We start from the raw sequence: 19,777 nt of genomic DNA, 5'->3' as shown, positions 1-19,777 counted from the left end.
ACTCTGTTCACTCATGAAGCTGCTGCTGCTTCTGCTAAATCGCTTCAGTCGCGTCCAACTCTGTGCGACCCCATAGACGGCCGCCCACCAGGCTCCCCCGTCCCTGGGATTCTCCAGGCAAGAACACGGGAGTGGGTTGTCATTTCCTTCTCCAATGCATGAAAGTGAAAAGTGAAAGGGAAGTCGCTCAGTCGTGTGCGACTCTTAGTGACCCCATGGACTGCAGCCTACCAGGCTCCTCCGTCCATGGGAGTTTCCAGACAAGAGTACTGGAGTGGGGTGCCATCGCCTTCGACTCATGAAGGTAGTGGTTTTCAAACAGGGTTTAGCTCAGCCCTAAAGCTCCTGCAAACCCCACCTCTTCTTCATGCTAGGTCTCTGCCATTCAGTCAGTGCAGCTCTGCTTTGAAACATTTTATTTGTTTGTATTTCTGAGTAAATCTTAATTTTAACACAGTATGTGGCTTAAAAATCAATTGGAGAACTCCATATTAGGACTTCATATACACTCAACCACAACTTTTGTTGTTGGCAAACTATAGTTAACAAGGCCCTGGAACCTCTTACCTCTCTTTATAGGAATTTATCAGTGTGATTTTTGATATAATACAAAGAGGTGAATATTTTTAGTAATAATTTTTACAGACCGTTAGAGTTTACCAGATCCTTTAAATGTATTCTCTAATTTAACCCTTATCACAGTGTCTCATTTTACAGATTTGAAAACTGGAACTAAGCTATATTATTAAGTTAATGACTTGACCAAAGATTTTGAAAATTATGACTGAGTAGTTATCAGTAATTCATGTCAAGAAAAGAAGTACTGGAAACATAGTTACGTTAGGAATATTATTCATCTGGTGACTATTTATTTGCCGTACGCTGTGCTATGGGCTGGTGATAGCATGCTGAGCTAAATGCAGCCCCAGCCTCCAAAGTCACAGTCTGATACTGAGACAAACAATATGATAGAATAAAACAGTAGAGATAATAAATATCAGCAGTATGGAGAACCTTCCTCTAAGCTGATAGAAGATATTTTGAAAGCCTAATGTTTGGGGAACTCAAAAACCAAGGTGAATGACAGATGGGAAACTAGGCCCCATGGGTGCAATGAGCAAGTGACAACATGGCCAGAGATGTGGAATACACATATAATAGGCTGTGTTTGGCTTCCTACCTGGAGACTGTAGAATGAACGAAATTGTCCTGGTGAACTGCCTCATCTTTCCTTCCCTGGATTCTATTCTATTTTGTCTTAGCCTGTGAAGTTTTAGTTCTGCCTGTGTGAGGTTAAGAGGTCTTACTTATGTTTTGTAGTGAAATTTTCATTTCAAGCAAGTAGCTATAATAAAAAGAGTTTGAAAACTTTATATTAGATTTTAGGTCAGTATGTTTTTATTCCTCAAAGACACATAATGATATGTGGCAAGTAGATCTGTGTACCACATGGCAAAGCGATTCAATCATAAAAAGTTTCATTGTGAAATTTATTAAAATCACAAATTCTTCTAAATTCATGACTAAAATGTAAAATTCTTAATGTAGCCTGTTGAGCCCTGGAGAAACTAACTTGTGTCTACCTCATGAGCCTTAGTTTATGCCCTTCTATCCCCTCTTTGGATGGCCTTCTTCCATTACATAGGCCTTGCCTGTAACACGCAGGTGTTGTTTTCTTGACTTACAGTGCTCTTTCTAACCCCCTCCCCACCAAGTCCTGTGAATCCTTCATATCTCAACATAATATGCTGTTTCTCAGAAAGACTTTCCTAGTCTCCTGACCAGGCAGTACAAGAGCTGTTTCAGCCCTCTTGGAAGCCAGTATTGTTTTTGACTGTGCTCATTACACATAAACTTCAGTAATTAATCATGTAAGAAAGCAGAACTCTCGTCTATATCCTCCACCACTGTATTTTTGGCCCTCATGAGGATCTGACACAGTAGGCATTTTGGAGTGAATTAATTTTGTTAGTTTTACTAACAGACTGCAGAGTCTTTTCTAGTGTGATAAGGCTAATTCTGATACAGGCCATCACAATGCTTTTCTCCTTTATCACCCTTATCTAGATATGTATATTTCAAAATTTTCAAAACTTTTTTTTTTTAATCACTTTTTGTTCAAGTTCTTAAAACAACCATGTGAAGTAGACTGGATGGAAACTGTCACTGTATTTTAGAGAGGAGGCACGTGGAGCACAGGCATTCGCTCCTTCTGGAGCCAGGGGGTGGCAAAAAGAACTTTGGCTATGGCCTACCCCCCAACTGCAAATGCATGTCCATTGCTTTTCATTGCCTGGGGGATTGAAAGCAAAAGAGAAAGTGAAGTCGCTCAGTCGTGTCCGACCCTTTGCCACCCGTGGACTGTAGCCCACCAGCCTCATCCCGTCCATGGGATTCTCCAGGCAAGAATACTGGAGTGGGTTGCCATTTCCTTCTCCAGGGGATCTTCCCAACCCCGGGATTGAACCCAGGTCTCTCTCCTGCAATGCAGGCAGATGCTTTAACCTCTGAGCCACCAGGGAATCCTGGGGGATTGCAAGTTACCAAGTAATTCCTGAATCATATTCTAATTCCACTAGTGACTTAAAATGTCTGGGGTAATTGGATGTTGTCCACCATACTCTCTGAACAGCCTTGTGATTTGGGAGCTAGTCTTCCAAATAAATGCTGAATCCAATGGATAACTGATTTAGGCTGAACTTATCCACCTCAAAGAGTCACGAGTGACAGGAGGTGACCAAGCAAGCATGAAAGGCATGTATTCCCACAAAAGAAATCTTTTCGCTCAAATAGCTAAGCAAGTCAAATGCAATTACCCGATGTCTACATTCTCATGGGACTTGAATCCTACTTAGATCACTTAACTTTCTTTAATTTATGGGCAACTTTGGAGGGTTTCTTGACCTCTTCTATATTCAGATGAGCAAGTTTACCAGTGAAAAGACAGAAGATAGTTTATATCCTGCTGTGGTATGTCAGATACCCCCAACTCCAACAGAGAGGAGGCATTTGGAGAATGATTTCATACATAAGTAGCTAAAGGAAGAAAAAAAAACTTGCTCATGTTTATGGCTCAACAGGCAACTCTGTTCCCTGGGGCATTTGCATTTCAATGGAGTATGAAATGAAATGATCCATTTACAGCATTTAGTTTGTATGGTTCATGACTCTGTAAAAGTGCCTAGAGGTTTGCAAGTCACGGCATAAATCTTGATAGTAAAACATACATTTTTGACATACATATTCTATTATACATGAAACATAATTTTAGTAAATTGACAGTAAATCTTTTTATGATGAAATCTCTTTGTCATGTTGGTACATAGACCTACTTGCTACATATTATCTTTGGGAGATAAGAATATGTTGACCCTTTCATGATGGTTGGGAATTCTCAAATAAAGCAATACAATTTAAAACATTTGAGTCCATTTACTCCTAGAAATGTTATAGTTCAAATTTGCAAATTCTTTAAAAAATTATAAATAAGTTCATAGGAGGGTTCTGAACACCACATAATTCTTTAAGACTAAAGATTTGTTGAGAGCATGTAAACAGAAGCATATGGCTTGTGGACCCTTTGATATAGATACAGATTACAGATCAACATGGTGTTTCTGTTTGGAGGTTAACCTGTCCCAGAACTTGACAAAAGAAGTTCTAGAATGTTCTGTAGAATGCAAAGCATTAAAGTCTATTTTTTTCCTCTGAGATCTGAAAATAATCTGATAGGGTTCTTACTGTTTGCAGATAATAAAGACTGATGCCATGGGATGCAGTACACGGGCTGAGTGCCTTTCAAAGGGAGCAGATGTCACATGTCAGTGTTTGAAAGGATTTGCTGGAGATGGAAAACAATGTTCCGGTAAGAGCAAAATCCAAATACACATATCTGGAAAATAGTGAATAAAAAAGATTCTCTCAGATTGTATTGACTCAAAATCTCCAGGAGGATTTATGTTATCCTCAGGTATGAGTAAATTATTTCATATTAGCTAAAAGGTAGTGGATATATGAATAGAAAAAAATGAAACATAGAGTATATGCTCTAGTGCATTGAGTTTATATTAGAATTCCATAATGTATATAGTTGATATTAAGGAGATGAATTTATAATTAGCTTTAGAAGCATGAATTTGAGTTCAAGTCAAATTTATAAACTCCCCAATTCCAAGAAAAACAACTTTTCCCCTCAAAGGCTTAGATCATAAGTTTTAATTTATTAAATAGGCTTTGCTGGATAGGTTTCTTTTTTTAACTTTTAATTTTGTGTTGGAGTATAGCCAGTTGACAAAGTTGTGGTAGTTTCGGGTGTACAGCAGCAGAGAGACTCAGCCACGCATATACATGTATCCATTCTACCCCAACCTCGCCTCCCATCCAGGCTAGATAGGTTTCTATTTTATTTTGATGGCCATTGTTGTAAATGTTCTTATGGTTTGAAACTCTGGCACAAAGTGATTTACTTACACATACTTAGCTAGTCAAACACTGAGAAATCTGTGAAAATTGATTCAGAAATGAACTTTGGGTCCAAATGCAGGCTTGCATTATGTTTGCAAACAGTACCTGTAAATGGCTAGATGAGTGTATGTAAGATTACACTATTCTTTCCTACTATGGGCTTCCCTGGGTGGGTCAGACAGTAAAGAATCTGCCTGCAATACAGGAGACCAGGGTTCGATCCCTGGGTTGAAAAGATTCCCTGGAGGAAGGGAATGCCTACTGACTCTAGTATTCTGGCCTGGAGAATGCCATAGACAGAGGAGCCTGGTGGGCTACAGTCCATGGGCTCACAAAGAGTCAGACACAACTGAGCGACTAACGCTTTCATTTTCCTACTGTAGTAGTTTATACCAGGATTGCGTGCATATTTCACTAGCTCATTGTTTTGCCTGCAGATGTAGATGGACGTGAGATGGGTCTCTCAGTTTGCCCTCCCACCTCCCCCAAGTGTGTCAATACAGAAGGCGGCTATGTCTGCTGGCGCTCAGAGAGCTACCAGGGAGATGGAATCCACTGTTTGGGTAGGAAAGCTGTGTGTGGAGGGAAGTGGATAGGGGAAGCCTTGGAGAATCACTGAATGCTGGGTGTGGCAGTTTGAGAAAAGACAGGGTATAACTGCAGTGATACATGTTAAGTCGAAAAGGGGAGTTGTGTGACCTGTTCAAACTGACATATTTCAGTTCTTGGTAAATAGTCAAGTCTGTGCCCTTTGGCCATGACCGCACTACTTAGCGCCTACCCTCTGCAGAGGCTGTTTTCCCCTCTGCCTTTCTAATTCTTTCTTTGGGTGTTGAGTGACATCACTACCTGATCAATACCCCATACTGTGAGCCATCAAGGGGAAAACCGGACAGCGTTTTCTTTGTCACTGAATTTGGCAACTGAACTGTGGTGAACTTCAGAGCTGACATGGGTTTGTTGGAAGTCACTGCTGTGCGTGAAGATTCTATCAGAGGGTTCGCTGGCTGGCTCTTGATCAGTTCAAGCCACTGACATTTAAATATAAGCAGCGAATGATTAAGACCTCTTTCATAATCACCATCCTCTGCCAAGGTCTGGGTGTGGCTGGTTGGGTTGGGAGTTCACTTAGTGGATATCATGTACCATTCCAGGTGCCAATAGCACAGCATCACTGTACAAGTGAAGACCTGACTTGAAGCCATCCTGGCCCAGTAAAACAGTTATCTCAAGTTTTATGGGGCTTTAAAATGTCTCTTCCAGTGTTTTCTTTTCCTTCTGAAAACATGGAAATCTTTTCACGGTGAAGGGCAGATGCCCTGATAAGAAACTGAAAATGGCACAGCTTTCTCCCGCACGTTGAGGTTAAAGATGAAATATCAGTCATAACTACCAATTTTCTGGATCTGGTTGATTTAAATCAGACCTTTATTAGATTAGTTTTGTGGAGTCCACAAACATCTGTAAATGCTCTTTTAAGCACATATTTGGCTGTCAGTCAGGAAAATGTCACTGCTCTAATTAAACAGGCTCATAGATAATTTAGACAAACAGGCTTTATATTTCATTTACTTTGAAGAAAAAGGAAGGTATACTTTCTTGGATGTTTAAAGTCAGTATACTCTGGATTCCGACTCTATTACTCACATACCTCCTTTCATGTAGCAGAGCGTTATGGCCCAGCCTGCCTGAGGGGCATGGAGTCCTCAGGTCACATAGAAACAGTGAGCTTTTTCTTGTTCTCTGCATTGTTCCCCACCTTTAGAATATAATCTAAAATTAACGCAGCTGTGATAAGTAGTGAAGAAAGATGTGCATCATAAGAGAACTAAAAATGAAGTGGGAGTTTAGAATAGGTAGAAATACCTGTTTGAGGTATTGGGAAGGACTTCATGGAGGAAGTATTACTTTGGATGAACCTGGGGGCATGAGTACACTTTATTAGGCATTTGAGTCAGTGGTGCAATGATGGGAGGTGTGGTTGGGGAAGATCAATGTGGCACTGATGCTTAGGAGAGTAGAGGAGAGATGGGATACGGGGAATGTAGGAAGGCTACTCCTCTTACAGCGATGGAAAATTGAAGAGAGGAAGGACCTAAAGGTTATGGTGGTGATAACTAAGAACAGAAAAGATGGGTAGTTGGGAAAGAAAGAGATGATTTCATTTATATCTGTGTTAAAAGGGCAAAATGTTTTATTTAATAGGATCTGAACTTCTAAATGTTTACCTAGAGATAGTTTACCATCTCCAACTTTCCCACGGAGCTATTTGTGCTGGGAAGTTTCCTTTCCTTCCAAGCAGTAAGGAAGCTTCCAGCCTGACATCAGGAGTTTACCTGCATGGGTATGCACCCCAGGGACCCAGTTCATCTCTCTTTCCAACATGGATAATAGAATTTTTGAATCTAAAAATGTACAGAGCTCTGAGAACATGTATCACGACACAAATTGAAGATGCTTCTTTTCCAGAATATTGGGTTTTTCAATTACTATATGAGCCTCTGATCTCCTCTGCACCTCACTTTTCTCTTTCCTACTCCTTTTTCCTGGAGATATTGATGAGTGCCGACGGGGCGTGCACAGCTGTGGGGAAAATGCCACCTGAACAAATATGGAGGGAAACCACACTTGCACGTGTGCTGGCGACTTGTCTGAGCCTGGACAGATTTGCCCTGGTAGGTTGGTGGGTGGTTTGGATCCAAGGGGAGGGACTTGATTCCCAAAAAATCTCTACTTAAGTGTGTTTTCATTAGAGCTTCAAGAAATCATTTGGTTCAATCAGGCTGGTGAGTTTCCTCTCCTGATTAGATTGATGATAAGGTCGAGAATGAAATGGTCCAAGTTTTCTTAATTTAATAGCATCTGGAATAAATCCTTTTTTATTATTCACAATGCAATATAGGTGAGAACACAGGTGGTTCTCTTTAACTATTCAGTTAATGTCCTGATTTGTAATGTTGATTTTGGGGGCCGCTGGGAGAACTTGGCAGGGCTAGACAGGTTGGGGAGGATGTCTGGTCTGCTGGCATTTTGAATCATTTTCAAGGATTTTAAAGTATTACTTTAAAAAGTCAGTATTTCTTGAGCTGAATGAGAACTTTTTAAATTGTTAATTATAGTCCATTTCTGCTTCCTGAAACCTCCCCCTGCAAAAGCAGTATCTTCTCACCATCAGCACTCCAGAATGGGGAGGGGTGGTCAGAGGGTGGCGGGGGGTTGGCTTCAAAGACACCAGAAGCCAGAATCAGCTTAGTCACTGACAGCCATTTACCCATCTCAGCCCTGCAAGCAGAAAACATCCTGAAAAAGGAAAATTCGGCACTTGTTTGGGGCTCTGGTTTTTCAGTATATTATTTTCTCAAATAATTTGCTCTTCTTAGAGGTATTGAAAAACTCCTAATATTTATGTAGTCAGCTACACACCCTAATGTTTTTCTTTTAAAGAGCAGTGAACCATTAATAAAAGGGACTTTTCCACTTGGGCATCCCCTCTGTTATGGTAACATTTCCTCTCTGTCAAAGTTGCTAGTCCTGTCTTTGAGGGCTCCCCTGAAAGTTAAATTGCGTTTAGAAGCAAGTATCCTGTGGGATAAAATTTTGAGACTCCCAGGGAACTGGGGGTAATTGACTGTATAGTGGTGGGTGGTTATAAGCCATGAAGAGAGACGGTTGTTCAGTGAGACCCTCTTAAGCTAACTGTTGTTTTACATGGTGTGTTTTTATAGATGACAGATGGCTTTTATAAGAGATCTGTACTCAGGGTTCATATGGTCTTAGGATTGACCATTCTCTTACTTGCCTCCAATATACTTTATATCAAATAGTGCTGAACCTCAAGCAAAATGGGTGACTCCATAGCAAATTCCATAAGGTCTGGTTAAGAAAGTGAAATTATTGTTCCATATGACAAATTGTTCACAGAAACTAGTTCCTGATGTTGATATCTGAAAGACTCCAGTCACTTCAGAAAGTAAAAGAAATGCCTTTGATTCTTCTAGACTCTACTCTGCTGTCTCACCTTGGGAAGAATGGACACAATTTTTTGAAAAAATGTTTCCCTGAATATACCCCGAATTTTGAAGGGTACTGCCTCAATGGTCGTGTCTGTATATATTTTGGCATTGCCAACCTGTTCTCCTGCCAGTAAGTCAAACTATTTTTCTGTAGAGATATGATATTGCAGCCCATAAGTTTTAGTGAATTCAAAAAATTTATATTGAGATTTTTCTATAATTAAACTTTTCCATAGTGAAAAATATATGTAATTTATGTATGTAAATCTGGGCTTCCCACATGGTGCAGCAATAAAGAATCCGCCTGCCCGTGCAGGAGAGGCAGGAAACTCGGATTCCGTGCCTGGGTCAGGGAAGAGCCTCTGGAGGAGGAAGTAGCAACCCATTCCCGTATTCTTTGCTGGAGGGGGAGAGAGGAGCCTAGTGGGCTCACAGTCCATGGGGTCGCAGAGTCTGACATGACTGAGCACACACACACGTAAATCTGTTATTTACATATATATATATATATATAATGTGTGTATTACACTCTTTCTGAATATTTCACACACACCCCAGGTGTCAGTGGCAAATATGAAATTTAAGGAATTGGGTGATTTCCCCTCTGACTTAAATAACTTGCTGTTACTACTGGTACAGTCTGGGACGTAAACTGAGAGAATTTCTTAAAACTTCTATTTTATGCCAAATAGATGGGGAGCATCAGTGCTACGTTTCTAAATTTTAAAAAGTGTTACGTGCAGTCACACTGGGCCTCCATTTTTCTCCCTGTACATCCTAATAGTTGGCGTTTGCATTTTTGTTGTTAACAACTGATAAATGCAGCCACGGCTGCCTTTGCTCTGCCTTGGTCACCGTGATGGCTTTGGTGGGTTATGTGTCAGCCTGCTCCCACCATACTCCCTCAAAACCGTGCCCCTCAGTCTTTAGTAAAACCACACCCAGAAGATCTAGTTCTGTATCAAATCTTACTTTTAGTAACTTTCATAATCTGAAGGCAATCTGAGGGAATGGATAGATACTGAAAAATAAATAGGTCTCTTCTGGCTGGCCTCCTGACTCAGTGATAATTTTCTCTGTGCCTAATGATGGAGTGAGAGAGTACGTTGATCCTCATGAGTAGGTGCTATAAGCTTAAAAGCTTTGATTATTAATCATAATTAGTAGAAACATAGTCTAAATTACTAGGATAAATTATATTCTGTGATGAAGAATATGGCCTTGCATTAGAAATCACGTCATCCTGACAAAAATAGTGGGAAATGTTTGTGAATATTAGAAAAAATAACTCAGTCCTAATAGAAATCTGTTTTCATATTCATATTTCATGCCATGGTTTTCTAACCTAAGATAAATTTAGTACTTGATGATAATCATTCTTGATTTTGATAATAAGGATCAAATTGTTTTCATCTGTTCATGGCTTTTTATTATTCCCAGTAATGAAATTATGAAAACAAGTATCCTAGCAATGGTTTATGTTTCTCTCTGACACTTTAACTTTGGATTATTAAAGGCATTATAAGAAGAAGAAGGGTACTGCAGAGTTATGTATTGTAGTTAGCACATCAATTTCACTTGGAACTGATAGCACCAATCATTAAATGACTTGTGAACACTCTTTAGCACACTGCTTTCATTTCTGTCATTAAAACCCGATGAAAATATCATATTCCTCTAATAATATTTTAAATATGAGTTGCTACAAAATGACAATTAAACTGGATCTAACACTTAAATTTAAGCACCTTTAATGGCACCCCACTCCAGTACTCTTACCTGGAAAATCCCATGGACGGAGGGGCCTGGTGGGTTGCAGTCCATGGGGTCGCTAAGAGTCGGACACGACTGAGCGACTTCACTTTCACTTTTCACTTTCATGCATTGGAGGAGAAAATGGCAATCCACTCCAGTGTTCCTGCCTGGAGAATCCCAGGGACGGGGGAGCCTGGTGGGCTGTTGTCTATGGGGTTGCACAGAGTCGGACACGACTGAAGCGACTTAGCAGCAGCAGCAGCAGCAATCAAAAGCAATATTTAAAATATCACCAGAGTTCTCATTAATCTGGATCATAATTTGTTTTTGAATTCTATATCTAATAAAAACATGGATTTGTCAGATATCCAACCCTTCCATCCTTCCATGCCCCAATGACCTCACCTTGTATTTTTTTAATTCCATAAAAAGAAAACATCTCTAGGGAGTGCTTCTCAGTCCAACGGTTATTAGAAACATCTCACAGGCATCATTCTGCACATGTATACATGAGTGCTAAGTTACTTCAGTCATGTTCAACTCTGTGCGACCCTGTGGACCATGCCCACCAAGCTCCTCTGTCCATGGGATTCTTCAAGCAAGAATACTAGAGTGGTTGCATGCCTTCCTCCAGGGGATCTTCCCAACCCAGGGACTGAACCCAGGTCGTCTGCATCTCCTGCATTGGCAGGTGGGTTCTCTACCACTAGCGCCACCTGGGAAGCCCAGAGACTGTTCACGATGTTGTGAGCAGGTTAGTAAAGGAACTTTCTTCCTTCCTTGCTTGGAGGCAATGGAAGCTCCCCTCCCAGATGTAGGAAATCCCAGCTGCCCTGGGGATGCAGAGGATATGAGAACCGGAAGTCTCTACACCACAGGCCTCCTCAGAGGGCCCCTGCTCGGGGGTTCTCAGAGGATTCCAAACCTCTTGAGCACAGAAGAGGTCCTCATTTATTCTGGTTTGGCTCTGAACCAACCCACAGCCTCTAGGGCAGGTCTTCTTCAGCCCAAGTTGCCCAAACTATGGTGCTGTGAAATGTTTCATGAGAAAAGGATCGTGTGGCACAGTTTAAGAAATGCTGCTTATGCTAGCCTTCAATTCTTGATTCATGGTCACCACAACATGTGAAAAAGTCTTGTTGACCTTTGTTTAGTCCAGAACTTGAAATTGTTTGACCATGGAACCAAGCTTATTCGGCTAGGAAATTTTCTGTTTAATGTAGGAGAAGAATTAATCAAAACCCCAAAAATTAGTGATGTGTGGCCTGCCCTTGTGAAATGCTGGCTGATTGCTCTGGGCCTTATAAGGCTGAAAGTCTTTGATATCGCAGCCTGCTTAACTCTCTAGACTCTTATCATGTGCTTGACTTATTACTTGAGACTTTACGATCTCTGAGAGGATCGGAGGTGTGGCCTGTTAATATCCACCAGTTTAAAAATGGCTGCTAGGTGTTAATAATGGATGTGTATAACCAATGGGTTGTTGTTAAAACATGTGTTGTTGTTAAATGGATGTGTTAAAACAGCATCAGCAAAGCCAGGAATAACTGGATGGTCCTCCATCGGTGCTATACTCAGATCGTGCATGCTCTTGCAGAGTCAGAACAGTTTTTCAGAGGTGCATGGAACTGAAAACTCTTTTTGGATGTGGCTCAACGTAGTAGAAAGAATACAGACTTTGAAATCAGAGAACCATTTGAATCAAAACTGCCATTCACTGGCCGTGTGACCTGGTACAAATTATGTAACTCCTCTGCATCTCACTTTCCTCATCTATAAAATGGAAATCTACCATTGAGAACAAAACAAAAGTGCCCAGTGTTCAGCTGCTGAGTCATGTCTGACTCTTTGCAACCCCGTGGATTGTAGCATGCCAGGCTCCCCTGTCCTACACTATCTCCTGGAGTTTGCTCAGATTCATGTCCCTTGAGTCGGTGATGCTATCTAACTATCCCAGTATCAGAAACATAATGTGTATAGCAAACGCTAGTTTCTTTCCCTTCTGTCTCTGAAAGTGACTTGCCAAAGCTCCTATGACTAACTCAAGGTACAACTAGGGCTAGACTTGAGATCTCTTCTGGGGCTTGATCCATGCAGGAGATGCATGATTCATCTAAAGCTTGTCCCTTGCTGCCTCTTCCCATCATGGGGACTGATGTCCATTCTCTGTGTATTCATGCCTTCATCTCCTTCTGGAATAAAGTGGGGGCATGGGTATATAGTTAGTGGATCCAGGGCCAAGGGGAAGAAATTCCTAACAAGTGAGCATCACAAAATGCTTAGTAGACTATTTCTAAACTATTTCTAAAGTTTATGCTCTTTCAAAGAATAATTAATTCTACTCAAGATCCTGAGAGGCTCTGGAAGCATGCATTCCCAGTAGATGGCAGCATTGTTTCATTTACTTTCACATAAAAGTTCACAGCCTGTGTTGGTTGCTAATAGTGTTAGTCACTCCGTCCCATCTTGTGTCTTGGACTTCTTGAGACCCCATGGACTGTAGCCCACCAGGCTTCTCTGTCCATGGGATTCCCCAGGCAAGAATACTGGAGTAGGTAGCCATTCCCTTCTTCAACGTATCTTCCCAACCCAGGGATGGAACCCAGGTCTCCATTACAGGCAGATACTTTATCTACTATCTAAGCCACCAGGGAGGCCCCATATGAACAACAATAATTCCAGTAACAGTTTCACCAATGAACAGCGGGATGTTGGTGAATGCCGCTTTTCCCTCCACTTAGTTTTTCTCTCTTGAAGAAAGTAAGTGTGTGCTTATTGTTACCACTGAGACCTTTTGGATCTATGACCTTTAAGAAAAAAGTAAGAAAAATGGTTTCCTCTGCTTCCTGTTCAGAGGCTACTCACATTCTTTTATAACCTGGTCTCAAGTAAAAGACTCTGCTTTCAAATTCTTCCTTCCTTTGACTTATATTGATTGCAATCTGGCCAAACATTTGTTTGAAAACTCCCTTTGCTCCTAGGGCAGGGTTGCTTTGTGTTGGTCTTAGAGAGAGGCAGTTCTTCTTTTAACAGAAATTGGTCTTTAATCAGTGTTCTGCAGTGCCTTATAGAGGTGGTATGCAAATAACCCCGAATCAATCCCAGGGCCAACAGACCAATGGGGGAAGTCTATGCTGCAGTAACTTGTAGATCAGAGTGCTTTCAACTGACCCGTTTGGCTTCCTGGGGTGTCAGCGGTAAAGAGACTGCCTGCCAGTACAGGAGACACGGTTCGATCCTTGGGTCGGGCAGATCCCTTGAAGAAGGAAATGGCAACCCATTCCAGTATTTCTTGCCTGGAAAATCCCATGGACAGAGGAGCCTGGTGGGTTACAGTCCATGGGGTTGCAAGAGTGGGACACAGCTGAGTGACTGAACAACAGCAGCAACTGAGCCCTGATGGATTTTCCATATTCTTCACAAAGTATGAGGCTGAAGTGTAGAGGCTGAGAGATGACTGGCTAGTACAAGAATGTAAGTGTTTCTGGCCATGGCTCACTGCTGACTTCTGTCTGTGTGTTGCCGCAGCTGTCCCATTGGCTACCCTGGGAAGCGAGGTGAGTACATAGACTTCGATGGTTAGGATCCGCACAGTGCAGGCCGTGGGCATGAGTGGAACACCAGCCCGGTGGCTGTCCGTGCGCTGGTGCTGGCTTTCCTGCTGCTCCTCGGGCTGTGCAGAGCTCACTACTACTACAGGTGATTTTGCATCCACTGGAACTTTCCACCTCCTTCAAGCTCCTCCCAGGGGCTCTTGGAGATGAGCTGCTTCTACATACTTATTTCATTTAAAAACTGGAAGAACAGGAAATAGAAAACAAAACAAAAAATGATCCAGGGTTTCACTGCTCTAAAACATCTGTGGTTTTATTGTTCCTTTCCAGTCTTTGTCCATGGACGTATGTAGTATATTGGGTGGCTATATAACATCATGCATTTTCATATTCCACCTTTTTCTTTTAGCATCACAGGCTTCTCCTTACCCCATCCCCAGCCTGCATAACTATAATTTTTCATACATCCTGTCCATTGAGTTGATTTCCCACAAAATATTAACTTCTGCTCAAGAATATCAGTGTCTTCCCTAAATTGGAAGGAAGTTTCTGGTTCTTGGAGTTTGTGTTTTTAATCATTTCCAGTTAAAAGCTCAGAACTGTGGAATAATAGTATTTACATATTTATTACACACAAAAACCCCACTACATTGGGCATCGTATTGTTTGCTCATTTTCCACTTTCTTAAAAAGTAGGCCAGTGTCATCTACTATTTTCAATATTGAAAAGCATTTTATGCACTATTGTAGTTTGTCTGGCTAATTTAGGGCTTAATAAATGCTTTCTGTTCTTATTGTTATGATTTTCCAAGAACTGTAAGCTTCCCCAAGGAGTCCCACATTCCAAACCCTTTTCTATCTTGAGACACAGGATTCACGGGCAAAAATTTGACATTTTAATTCAGTGGTCCATCAGTAAACTTTGTACTTTTTAGCCTAGTGTTCAGTCAATATGTTGGATGTTTGTAGACAGAATACTGAATAATCAGCTGTTCATCCATTGGACAGAATGTCAAAAGAAAAGCAGATGTTTGGCAAATACTGTAAAAAAAAAAAAATGGAAGGAAGAAACTTAAGTCCACATGTACTATAATTGCTAAGTTTGTTTTTTTTTTTTCTTATTCTGTGGACTACAACATAATAAGATTCTCTTGGGATCAAATTAAAACTGCCAACTTAAATATTGCCACATCACTGATATATATCAGTAAATACAACTCCAGCACTGAGTTTGTCAGTTAGGTGTGTTAAGCAATTTTCTTTAAAGAGATAAAATCAGTTATTCCTCCCTTTGTATCAGTCTTGCCTGTCTTATTTAGATTAACTGTCCAAACACTATTTGTTTTGTGTATCTCTGAAAAGGCTATTTGTGCAACTAAATTTTTTAAAGTATGGTAGTGTAATTACTTCATGAAACTTGATTTCTTGAAAGGCCTGCTTTGTAAGAAAATCAACAGGAAGTATGTTCCACAAACTATACCTTGAAACTTTGGAACTGTTTATGTTAACCACTTCAATTGTTCTCTTTGATGCCTTTGGTTAAAAATAATAACCCACACAATTTCCCAGTGGGTTCCATCTGTTACATGGAATTCACAGCTCCTGGCATGGGCTTCCAGAGCAGCCCCTATCTTCCTATTGCCCTTCCTTAGATGGGCAGATGGGAAGATCCCCTGGAGAAGGGAAAGGCTCTTCACTCCAGTATTCTGGCCTGGAGAATTGCATGGACTCTAAAGTCCATGAGGTCGCAAAGAGTTGGACACGACTGAGCAATTTTCACTTTCAGATGGGCAGACAGGCCTGTGTGGCTGAGGGTTGCACTCCCAAAGGGAATTGAGCTGCCATCTGCCTTGAAGTAGTAGCGCTGTTTGGGAATCTTGAGGCTGGCTGGTGTCTTCCCCACCACCTTTCCCTCATTGCCTTCCCTTAGATGGCTGCTCAGATGTGATGCACCAGCCTCTCTCCCTCTTGAGGCTGGGCTCTGAGGACAGGGGTCCCTGTTAGATCTCCTTTCCTTTTGCCCCCTCCCCTAGGGCATGACACCATGCCTAGCATAGACCTGGATGGAGCCTAGGCTTTATATCTGTTGAAAGCAAAACAAAACAAAGCACAACAGGAGAGTTATGAGTTGAGTTTTATCTGGAGCAAAATGAAGACTACAGCTCAGGAGACAGCAGTTCCGATAGCTCTGAGAAACTGCTCCAAAGAGGTAGAGGGGAACGTCAGAATATATGTGATTTTGGTGAAGGCAGGGGGAGGACGTGTGATCAAGCACATATTTTTTTTGCAGAAGGTTATTGCTAGTCATGAGGAGCAAATATCACCATGAAGAATTTTAGTATTTTTCTAGGTACAAGGAGATGCAAGAATTTGGTTCATAAAATCTTTTCCTGAAAAATTTTTAACTCTCTGAAGCTGTATCCTGCCAGATTTTCCCAGAGTGCTTCACTTCTGCTCTTCACCCTGAACTCCTTTCAGGGGGTGTTGAAGGTCAGCAGCTTTAGCAGCTCATGACTTAATCCTTATAGAGGTAGATGGCGCATGCCAATTTGTAGCTGGCCCATCACTGTGACCCAGCCCCTGGGCTGCCCTTGGTAGCCACGTGCCTTGGGTACATCACTACTGTTTTCCAACACCACTGGCTTCACTAATAAGATGGAGTTAATACTGTGTGTCACACAATTGCTGTGATAGTGTTTCTATAGGCACTCCCCTCTCTACAAATTCAAAGTCCATTTAAGCAGAGATTTTGTTGTTTTTCCATTGCTTTGTCTCTAGTACTAGCACAAGGCCTAGGATATAGTTAGTACTCAGTCGATATATCCATGAATGCACGCGTGCCTTCCCCTGCCTCCCATGCCCTCCTCCTCCCTTCTCACAGTACCTTGCAAATAGTGAAACAGAATCTGTAAAATAATGCAGGAAAGAAGGCTTTAAAACCCAAAGTTATGCTCCTAGTCTCCTTAATACTTCTCTTCTCTCATGCATCTTAGGTACCTAAATTTCAGTAACATAAGTAATTGCCTGACCATTGTTGAATGGGCTACTGTTTTGTTTTGAGATAGTCTCACATTTTGGCTTTATTGCAGGACTCAGAAGTGGCTACTGAAAAATCCAAAGAATCCTTGTGAAGAACCGAGCAGAGATGTGATCCGTAGCAGGCCTGCAGATGGCGAGGCTGGATGCCTTTTTGCCCCCAACCTTGGGTAATGTAACCAAAGTACATGAAGCAAGAAATTGGCTTTCTATTAATCCCAGTTCATTTTTTCTCGTTCTTTGCTGAGTTGAGAGAGACTGGAACCTATTATAACTTCCAGCTGGTGTTAATATTACCCAACACCACGACAACTGGGAGGTCCTGGGTGGGCAGTGGGGCTGGGGGAACTGTGTCCTAAGTTAATCAGAAGAGCTAAACCAGTGCCATGATGTAATGGCCCAAGACGTTTATGGGATCCTTTTTCCTATCATGTACTTTCTTGCTATAACTTAGCTTTTTATATGTTTGTGAAAAGTCTTTCCCAATTTTCAGGTGATCCCTTTCAGATGGATGTCTTACAAACTGAAGATTATGCTCCTAATTTTCTTAAAACTTCTTTTCTTACACACATTTTAAGTCCTTAAACTTCAGCAGCAAAACAGTTTGCCAGCTTTAGCAAATAAAAATACAGAACACCTAGTTAAATTCAGACTAATACTGAAAGTTCAATTTTAAATTCAAATATTCCTAGGTATCCTGTATTTTCCAAAAAGCATAGTAACTGCAAAGTTCAAAATGCTTCATAGATCATCCTCTTCAGTCACTGATCTTAGAACCCTAGAGGGCAGACATGGGACAAAGCTCTCTTGCAACGGTTGGGATTTCCATTTCCAGGATCCTGTCAGAGACACGTTGACTGGTTTAGTGTGTATTGTTGGTATCATTTGTGGCATATATTGTGGAAGAAGCTGGAATATATGGCAGGCCCATGGGGAAGTGAAACCTGTGGGCACATAGAGAAAAGCTTATTAAGGGGGTTTAGAGGGTCAAAGGTATCATTTGGGGTCCTTCCCATATCGCATTTTCCTGCCTCTACCTCATGTGCATTTCAGAGAATAGCTTTCCTGTGGCTGCGCTTTTGACGGACAAGCAACCATCTGTCTCTGCCCGTTGTAGGCATTCAGTGTGTACTTATTTTTTGGTTGAACTTGAGTACAGAAATGCAATAAGAAACAAATTCTGACTTTACTCTTCTACCAATTGGCTAATTTTCAGCAAGTCACTTAACCCCTGTTTCCTCCTCAGGACTCCAAGGCATTTGGATTACATGGGCTGTAAGATCCCTTCTGTTTCTAGTGATTCCCTAAATGTGTGGTTCTGGGTGAACCTAGTTACAGAAATGTCCTCAGATCTTTGAAGCTTCATGTCTTCAAATCCCTAATTACCCTGATTTCATTGTTAGTCTATATGGTACTTCCTTCAGGTTTTAGGTAGCAAGTTTAGTTCATTTTATTTAAATCATAGGAGAGAAGGAAAAACGCAATCTGTGTGTATCTTCTTATTTAAAAACTCAGAGACGCTTGCCGCTGTCGTGAGCAGCGTACGGACACAGGGCTATGGTGAGGGGCTGATCCCCAGTGGTCAGAACCATCTTGACACCAATTGCTGCTGTGGGCATCAGTGAGAATGGGGGGGAGCACCTGAACGAGGAGGAGAAGCAGCAGAAACAAGTTTGGTTCCATCAGCTGCCTTCCCCAACCCAGGCCAGAATCCTGGAACCTAGGTTCTTCTAGCAGAGAGGCATGTGGTTGGAAAATTTGCAGTGCAGAGGGCTGAAGTCTGGCCTGAGCCAGACAACTGAGTGTCATTTCTGCTTTGGCCCAGCTTCTTCATTCATTCATTTCTCCACTCTTCCCCAGTAGCATATTGGACAGTTCTGACCTGGGGAGCTCATCTGAGAAAGGTATGATACCTAGGAAAGGTTTGCCATTCCCTTCTCCACTGAGAAAAATGGGCATGTGCCCTTAAACAGTGGGTCATGTATTAATTTTGCATTGTGTTACCGCAGACTATTGATGAGGAGGAGGTGGCAAGGATGCTTAGTGTTATGGAAAATAAGAAAATGAAAATGTGTTCAGGGGATTCACCATTCTCTTACAAATATTTCTTTCTAAGGTAATGCTCAAAATTCTCCAAGCCAGGCTTCAGCAATACATGAACCGTGAACTTCCTGATATTCAAGCTGGTTTTAGAAAAGGCAGAGGAACCAGAGATCAAATTGCCAACATCTGCTGGATCATGGAAAAAGCAAGAGAGTTCCAGAAAAGCATCTATTTCTGCTTTATTGACTATGCCAAAGCCTTTGACTGTGTGGATCACAATAAACTGTGGAAAATTCTGAAAGAGATGGAAATGCCAGACCACCTGACCTGCCTCTTGAGAAATCTGTATGCGGATCAGGAAGCAACAGTTAGAACTGTACATGGAACAATAGACTGGTTCCAAATAGGAAAAGGAGTATGTCAAGGCTGTATATTGTCATCCTGCTTATTTAACTTCTATGCAGAGTCCATCATGAGAAACACTGGGCTGGAAGAAGCACAAGCTGGAATCAAGATTGCCCGGAGAAATATCAATAACTTCAGATATGCAGATGACATCACCCTTATGGCAGAAAGTGAAGAGGAACTAAAAAGCCTCTTGATGAAAATGAAAGTGGAGAGTGAAAAAGTTGGCTTAAAGCTCAACATTCAGAAAACGAAGATCATGGCATCCGGTCCCATCACTTCATGGGAAATAGATGGGGAAACAGTGGAAACAGTGTCAGACTTTATTTTTTGGGCTCCAAAATCACTGCAGATGGTGACTGCAGCCATGAAATTAAAAGACGCTTACTCCTTGGAAGGAAAGTTATGACCAACCTAGATAACATATTCAAAAGCAGAGACATTACTTTGCCAACAAAGGTCTGTCTAGTCAAGGCTATGGTTTTTCCAGTGGTCATGTATGGATGT

At 41.5% G+C, this 19,777-nt stretch overlaps 1 protein-coding gene across 1 annotated transcript in view; it reads left to right on the top strand.

The window, feature by feature from the left end:
• The window catches only part of EGF (epidermal growth factor), a 99,995-nt gene that overhangs the window by 75,928 nt on the left and 4,290 nt on the right, over nt 1-19,777 (top strand). Inside the window, 7 exon segments of the mRNA XM_010858536.1 lie at nt 3,751-3,865; nt 4,902-5,027; nt 7,017-7,139; nt 8,463-8,607; nt 13,761-13,931; nt 16,876-16,967; nt 16,970-16,992. Of these exon segments, the coding sequence (XP_010856838.1) occupies nt 3,751-3,865; nt 4,902-5,027; nt 7,017-7,139; nt 8,463-8,607; nt 13,761-13,931; nt 16,876-16,967; nt 16,970-16,992 (795 nt within the window).

This window comes from Bison bison, unplaced genomic scaffold (genome assembly GCF_000754665.1).
Source record: "Bison bison bison isolate TAMUID 2011002044 unplaced genomic scaffold, Bison_UMD1.0 scf7180017864389, whole genome shotgun sequence".
Classification (NCBI taxonomy): domain Eukaryota; kingdom Metazoa; phylum Chordata; class Mammalia; order Artiodactyla; family Bovidae; genus Bison; species Bison bison.
This window is presented reverse-complemented; position numbering and strand designations above follow the sequence as displayed.